Here is an 8,564-nt window from a genome sequence, read left to right on the forward strand (position 1 = left end):
AAAATTGGAAGCTGATGAAGACTCCTTTAGATTTGGTCTACTTTATAAGAGAGGACGAACCAACAGTTCAAACGACGTTGGCAGGGAAATGACGAGTCAACGAGGTAGGCCAATGGACTAAGATGAAAGCCGATGAGAATGTGATTTCTAAGGTTTTTCAATACTCTTCATGTATGCTTCAAAGAGGGGCGATGCAGGTGGACGGTGATGGGGGTGATTTTCCGGCAGAGGACGGATTTGAGTCGACAAAGGTTAGATTAGGATTTTGGGAGGAAATCGTTTAGGGCTTTGGCAAGAAATCAGAAGGAATGAAAATAAAATAGGGGAATGGAAAAGAAAGCGGGGGATGAAAATAAAACGAGGGAAGGAAAAAAGAAGGAAAAGCGGCGAAGAAAATGGAGACGTCGATTTCTGCGAGCGATTGGCGAGGGCCAAGAAAAAAAGACACACGATTTTTTGTATTCCCTCGTTCTTCCATTGCTATGAGCTTTTAATTTGCGACAAATTAGTGGGGCGATATTTTTTGTAGATAAATTCTTACAAATCCATTGTTGGTCTCTCGGTAATGCCTCTCTAATATTCTATAATTATTTTTGTTGAAATATCCGTGCGTTCCCTCGCTGATTCCTCGCTAAGCCGTCATTGATTAGCTACAGACAAAATCTGTCGCTGATTCCGTGGCTAAAGGTCATATTTCTAGTAGTGATCATGCAACTTTGCCTCCACTTTCCTTTTGTTTTGTGTTTTCAAATAATATAAATTTATACACTAATGATAAAGATATTACAATTCATCAACTTAAGCTAATCTCACAAATTCATTAAACATAAAATTGGCACAAATTAACCTTAAACATGAATAAAACCTACTTGGATACAACATCCCTATCTACCTTACAGCTTCGGATCGTCCTTGTCAACACCTTCAGTCGTCAAAGAATATGAAAACCGCATTAACCATATCTTGTCAAAGCCAAACCACAATAACTAACACAAACACAAACACCCCATCACAATCACATGATTGTATATATGTATATACTTATCAAAAACAAACAGTTCCATCTACATCATCATCGTCATCGTCATCTTGAAGGCCATACCTGCTAAAATGTTTAACCCTAAACTTCCACTCCCCTTTAACCGGATCATACTCCACAAACTCAGCCCCTTGATCTTCTGCTTTCTTCTTCAACAACTCTCTATACTTCTCAATCTTCGGGCCTTCAGTAAGTTGCTTCCCGGTTTTCTTTTCAAAACATTTTATATTCAAAAGTGTGACTTCAGCCGGTTTATTCAGCCCTTGTCCTATTGGCGGTTTTTTTGTTTCGTCCATGTAGACCATGACTTCGCGATTATTGAATTGAATCAGTGATTCCAATTCCATCCTTCTAACGTCAGTTTCCCCCGGGAATTTGATGGATCCGTAATTGTGGTGGCCGACTGTGAAGTTGTGGACTCTGCCGCAGAAGCCAGGTTCGGCGCGTTCTCTGGCGGCCAGTTCTTCGATTCCGGGTTCGGTGTAGTAATCGGAGTGGCAGAGTTTGGGCATCAGAGCTTCAATGTCGGCTCCATGTTCCTTTAGGTTTCCGTCATTGTTGCTAATTCCTGGAGCGCGGCAGTGGTCTTCGATCTTTTCAAGCAACTGTTTGGCTTTTGTTTTTCCCATATCAGTACCATGTTCTAGTAAATCGATCAGATTCTCCATGACTCCATGTACTAGAGCCTCAACCAAATAGTTTTGATTGTCAGAACAAAGTTCCACCAAAACTGCAGCTGCATTCTCTTTGTTGTTCGGGGAACCACTCCCAATAAGCTCAACCAGAACAGGCACAACCTCTGCCTTACCTATAGACAACATCCCTTCCGGGTCGCTTGAGAGCATGGCAAGAATGGATAATGTTTCCACTTTCAACACACCCTGCGGTTCGGTAAGAATCTCGATCAAAACGGGGACTACTCCCGCCCTCACCGCCCTTCCTTTGTTACCCTGATCTAAACATAAATAAAGCAAAGCCGTTATTGCCTCCTTCTTGGCTTTCTGAGTACCTATCCTCAACAGGAATAGGAGAGGTGGGATTGCTCCTTCAACACCAATGATTGACTTGTTGATGTCAATTACACATAGACTTGAAATGGTAGCCGCTGCGTTCTCACGTGCTTCCATGCTTCCTACGTTCAACACATGAACGATCCCTGGAACAGCCCCGAAGGAGACTATGATTCCTTTGTTGTCTACAGAGTTTGAGAATATAAGAATAGCGGCGATTGCCTCTTCCTGAATCCGGGAATGCGGGATCGTAAGTTGGTGGGTGTAAATACGGATGGCGATGCGGTTATCCTCCATTATTTTTTCAAGGAGGCGGGTTTCACCAGCGGATAGGTCGTCACGACCGGATTGTTTATCAAGAACACTTTGTATCTACAAAAATGCAAATAAATTTAATATATAGTTACACCTCAAATTTCCAATATGAAAATGTAACCAAAATACTTTTAATTTTATCGTGATGTTACGTGATTATTTTCCATCAAAAAAGATTAAGAATATTGATCATTTTGTATTATTCAAAATAGTTATCATGTTGCATATGAAGCTAATTTTTCTTCAAAAGAGTTAATTGAACGGACTTACTTGAATAGTTAAGGCTTCCTCAATCCTGTCAATGACTTTGTCCATAGTAGGGCGTTCGACTAAGTTGAAACTAATGCACTCATATGCAATTTCTTGGAATATATCGAAAGAAATACTATCAATTTGATCTCTTATGTGGTGATCAATTATGTTGTGTGGTTCCTTCTTATAGTATTGTCGGACCGAATTCATGAGAAATTGCCACTCGTTATTTCCGGTGCTCCTGTCATGATAAACCAACATGCCGCTTAGGATTTCAAAAAGTACCACGCCAAACGAATATACATCAGATTCTTTTCTGAGGATACGACTTTCATGGTAAGTAGGATCCAAGTAAAACTGGGTACCCGCAACCCTTGTATGGAGTTGGGTATCCGGCTGATTTCTGGGACCCAATTTTGACAAGCCAAAATCACAAACTTTTGCAATCAAATTGTCGTCTAACAATATGTTAGAACTCTTGACATCTCTATGTATTACCCTGTTGTGCTCCCCAAGACCCGAGTGAAGGTAATTTAGTCCTCTTGCAGCCCCAATGCAAATCATGAGGCGTTCTATCCATGTTATGCAAAGCATCTTAGACGGGTCTTGTAGATGATGATCAAGGCTTCCATTTGTGGCATACTCATAAACTATAATCATCTCTTCACCTTCATCACAATACCCAATGAAACAGATGATATTTTCGTGGTGGAATTTGGAAATCATCTCAAGCTCATTGCGGAACTCATGCTCTCCTTGATGGCTATCCTTACCCAGGCGTTTGATAGCAACTGTGAGGTTTTTCCAGTGTTCAGAGAGTTGTCCTCTATAGACTGCACCAAATCCTCCACTGCCAATACATCTTTGCTGACTGAAGTTTTCGGTGGCTCGGCTAATCTCCTCCAGTGGAATTAGATAATTTTGAAGGTTTACCCCTGAAGACGACATTGTGTTTTGATATTGGTGAAGATTTACGGATATGGTAGTTTCACGGTGTCCAGACGGACAGGGCAGGGGTTGGGCTGGTTGTGGTTGACGGTGGCGGAGGAGGAGAAAGAAGATGTGAGGAAACTAGAACCGACGACGGCGGATCGCTGTTTGTTTTGACCAGAAAAAGATCAAAGCGACAGAGAGGATCACGACAGCTGTAATAGGAAGTACGGTAGCAGATGGTGTCTCTACACGTTGTATTTATTGACTAAGAAAAATATTCATAGATAAAAACCTGTGTATTGACAGGCTTTTACCCAACTAGCTTTTATTATTTTTTATGTTAAATTATCAAGATCGGCACATTAATCCAAACATAATAAATATACTGAATTTCACTGTACAGAAGTCAATAACTTAGAAGGACTTATGGCATTTGTATTTTAAATTATCATCAGATATACATTAAACTAATGTACAAGTTGGGTAGTGTAATTTTAAAGTGTTTGGAGAAAGTGACTTCAATTATTATTATATGCCTCTATACAATATAAATTTAAGTTTGTTTTTGTTCACACTCAACTTCATTTCGATTTTCTTATCAATATTTCTCCACAATTAACATGGGCATATTGTTCTTTCTTCTTGGCACAAAGGATGTGAATGGGTTTTTCAATAATTTATATTCGAAATATTGTTGCAAACTAATATGATTGTATAATTCCAGAATGAGCAGCTATATATAATTTAAACATAGATAAAACTGATTTATGTAGCCTATTTATTTATTTAAAAAATATTCTCACAAATATTATAATTAAAAACTAATTACCCAATTAAGAAATTGAACGATTTAATCTACACTATTCGGTTATATAAGGGAAAATGACACATACGCCCTACGAACTTTCTACGGTTTACTCTTTTAGCCGCTTAACTTTTTAAGTGACTGTATCACGGAACGAAGTGTTGTAACCTAGCAATTTAGTCCCTATTACTCACTATACCCTGTAATCTTGCCACGTCATCCCCATTTGATGCATCACTGATGACATTGCCAAATTGTAATTACGTCAAATGACCCAAGCGACGTTGTTTTGCAATGTGAAACGTAGAGGCCAAGTTTGTACTATTCCCCCCGCCTTCGTATAAATGTTGAGTTTTTGTGTCCTAAAATGGCACAATTCGAAACCTGGTTACCCTAACTGCACCCTTAATTTCAATCCCAATCGCCAAAACCATGCCTTCACGATCATCTTCAAGTCACAGTCGGCACATGGCTGAAAATGTCTCCAACGTAGTCACCAATGAAGACATGGCGATTAATCTGCTACGGGCACAGTTGGAGGTGTCGCTTGTGAGGGAAGAGATTGCAAATGACATTCGTGAACTACAACGTAGCATCACTAGAGACTTGGATGTCCTATACCATGAAGTCGATGTTGTTAGGGCAGGTTAGCTTGATTTGTCTAAAATGGTTGCTGATTTGAAGAAGCATTTTTGTTCGATAAAAGCGTCATATGTCAACATAGTCTTGGGTACAAACAAGTACAACAAAGTCAAGTGGGTTGTTCTATTTTTGTTGTCGCTGCCGTGCGGGTGTTAACCTACAAGTTATTAAAATGAATGAAGAACTTTAGGTTACAACATTTGTATCCTGGGTTTGTAATTTGTTATGATGTGCATCTGGTTTATTGTCCTTATTAGTAATGCGCTTTGTTCCTTGTGTTTATGTTTCTGGTGGTCGTGGTTGGTGTTTTTGTGATCATGTTGTTGTGATGATCAGTTTTTTTATGGTAATCATAGGTGATGATAGCGTATGTAGTAACATGCATGTACAAATCCTTTTTTAACTTGTGTAATAGATGTAATGATGTAACACAAACCCATCAATAAAATCTTAGTTAAGTTAAAATTTTCTTGTTATAGCTTTAAGTGTGTACGTGTCATTAAGTAATATGCATATTTTTTTGATGTTCTTCTTAGACCACATGACAACATCAAACTTTTTAAACAAATAAAACATGAATGCCAATGTTTCTGTTGGAGACATGGGTCAAAAAAAAAAAGAATCTAATACACGAGGCATGTAATACCCATATTTGTCATTGTCTATAACCTAGAAATGGAAAACAATATAAAAGTTCTTTTTTGTTGTTTTTGTGGTTGCCCACTTGGATAACTGCCTGGAAAACCGAAATACCCCTAATGGGTTAAATCACATAAAAAATAATGACTGAAATACCGCCATTTGTTTAATTAATTGAAATGACATTAATACCCCTAATGGTAACTTCTTTGATTGACTAAAATACCCCTACTTTATTAATTAATTGAAATAGCATACACCTATTGGATTAAATTCTTCGACTGACTAAACTACCCCTAAACTAACATTAACATGCCTTAAGTATCTCAAATGACTAAACTACCCCTACCTGTTTAAATATTTGTAATGACTAAAGTACCCCATACACACTAACATAAATAAGATCATACATAATGTAATTACATACAAAAATCCAAATATCAAATGTTAAGATTAGTACAACTTACATGGACATAACAAACATCAATTGCCTTGTTCAATTCACATAGCAGACACACAATTAAAACTGTAATTAATCTAACTCCATTTGCGATCCAAAACTACTACCTTCACCTTCAACCCTTTTAGCAAGCTTTAGTTTAAGAATTCTCTTAGACTTTTTCCTCTTGCTTGGTTGACCTATAGTATAGACATGCCGAACAACTTGATTAAACCTGCCCAGTTTCACAGCTTCATTAACTTTCACAACTTCCTCATATTCGTTTACCTCATAACTTCCTCAGCTTGTGGCTCAACTTCATCACCCATAACATGCAACATCCATAAAATTCATGAAAAAATTAAAATTTCAAAAAAATCCAAAAACCATCATTGTGTACAATTAGTTTTTAAAACAGGTTTAATATCAGAAAAATCCCAAAATCATGAAACAAAACATAAGCAGGTGCACGATCACGCCTTCACCATCCCATGATCATCTGAGGTACCTGAAACATAACACAAAACTGTAAGCGCAAAGCTTAGCGAGTTCCCCCAAAATACCAATACACATATAAAAAGCACACATACAATAACAAGATGCAATGGGTCCACAACTAACATACTGGATTAACCCTGAGCCCACAACATAAGTTTGGCTTGCCCTATGGGCCCACAACTTATGTCTAGGTTGCTCCTTGACCCGATCAGTTCTCGGACTGAAAACCACTAAGCCCTTAGTACGAGTCTAGCATGCCCTTCCCGGCCCTCAACTCGTATCTAGAATGCTCATGAGCCCACAATATCAGTCTGGCATGCCTTCCCCAACCCTCAGCTCATATCTGGTTTACACCAGGGTTTGTTGGCTACAACATGGAGCAGTACAACCTCAACCCAACCCATACAATATGTCAACATATAAAATATAATATCATATACAGATCAACATAAAGTATCACATTTAGCCCTACAGATCTACCAGACTAACATATCAAACTAGCATGTATATTTATTCCACACACAACATATCAAGAATATCAGGTTATCAAACCAATAGGCCAGCCTTGATGCCTTCAACCCGAAAGTACAGTGAGGAAAACTCATCTCACAAACTGAATAGAATTGATGAGGCCTAACTTCGAATCTCAGCTCTCTACTCAAAGCCTACAACCACCAAGTGACCAATTCCATTAAAATCCCAATAATAACCAAAATACCCTCAAAAGACAAACTTGGTCAAACATGGTCAAACTTGGTCAACCATGTCAAACTCTATAAATGCACTGAGTCAACCCAGCCAAGTTAACCCAACCGAGTTAACTCAAAATTAGCTGATCCATCCATGTACGTAGGGCGTACTTTGGAGGTACGTTAGCGTACAGAAGCCTCACATTGATTGCTTACGAGGGAGTTGGCCGAGTACATGGGGCATACTCCTTCCTACATGGGGTGTACCCTTACTAAATCCATAACACCAGAGTCATAAATTCTCCAACTTTATGACTATACAAGTCCAAAAGTCCTTAATACATGGTCTTAGTTCATTAAGACATTTCTCAAGATGCATGAGACACTTCTAGCCATTAAAACCTCATTTTTATGAATAAGCATACCTCCAAGGGTCTGAAAGGACAACTCAAAACATCCAGAACATGCCTTGTTCAAGATGGAGTATTTGGGACAAAAAAGAAGCAAAAAAACACCCAATAAAGAGATCTAGAAAACACGCCATCAAGGTATGAACTTTATAGCTTGGTATGAACTCCAAGCCTTGCTTCAAGCTTCCAAGTTTCATGATGCAACTTCTTCTTCCTTAAATACCCAACAACACACTCTTTAGCTCTGAATACAATCCCTAAGGCTTAGGTTCACCATGGACGACTCAAAGGGTATGGAGGCTAAAAAGGTAGGGTGAAATAAGCCATAAAGATGCTTATATACTGCCCAAACCTTAAAAATTAGAGTTTTTTTCCAGACAAGAGTACGCCTCGCATACATAAGTGTACGCTCAGCGCACCCTCATGTACACTTAGCATACTCATCCTTCTCAACTTACCAAAATGCCATACGGCTCAAAGGCTCATTCTCATGGACTTAGGGACTGAAATGTCGTATGATAAAACCATTGGGATGAATTTAGAAGTACCAAAATCTCGGGATGTTACAACTCTCCCCAACATGATCTCGACTTTGTCCTTGAAGTCGGCTTTAATGAAAAATTCTAGATAATGCTCTTGCATCTCAGCCACCGGCTCCCAGGTCCACTTGGAGCCCCTCCGGTGCTGCCATCGTACCTTTACCAATGGTACTTCCTTGCTACGCAAAACCATAACGTTCCTTTCCATAATAGCTACTAGCCTCTCAATACAGTTTAGGAGCTCATCAACCTGAATATCATCTAAGGAAACCGCTACATCCTCATCTAACACGAACTTTCATAGCTGTAAAACATGGGAAGTGCTATGAATTTGACTGAGCTCCTTAGGAAGAT

At 38.8% G+C, this 8,564-nt stretch overlaps 1 protein-coding gene across 1 annotated transcript; it reads right to left on the reverse strand.

Annotated features, from left to right (window-relative positions):
* Positions 1–798: 798 nt before the first annotated feature.
* Positions 799–3,795, reverse strand: LOC111884591 (uncharacterized). Its single transcript, XM_023880902.2, has 2 exons — positions 2,635–3,795; positions 799–2,421 (listed from the first exon to the last, which is right to left on the reverse strand). The coding sequence occupies exons 1-2, from the start codon at positions 3,562–3,564 to the stop codon at positions 1,045–1,047; spliced, it is 2,307 nt and encodes a 768-aa protein (XP_023736670.1). The 5' UTR covers positions 3,565–3,795; the 3' UTR covers positions 799–1,044.
* Between the last annotated feature and the right edge of the window lie 4,769 nt (positions 3,796–8,564).

The sequence above is a fragment of the Lactuca sativa genome, chromosome 1 (genome assembly GCF_002870075.4).
Source record: "Lactuca sativa cultivar Salinas chromosome 1, Lsat_Salinas_v11, whole genome shotgun sequence".
NCBI lineage: Eukaryota > Viridiplantae > Streptophyta > Magnoliopsida > Asterales > Asteraceae > Lactuca > Lactuca sativa.

Coding starts and splice junctions, on each gene's coding strand:
- LOC111884591 (XM_023880902.2), bottom strand. CDS start 3,564: ATGTCGTCTTCAGGGGTAAACCTTCAAAATTATCTAATTCCACTGGAG. Junction 2,422..2,634: donor AGGAAGCCTTAACTATTCAA/GTAAGTCCGTTC, acceptor GCATTTTTGTAG/ATACAAAGTGTTCTTGATAA.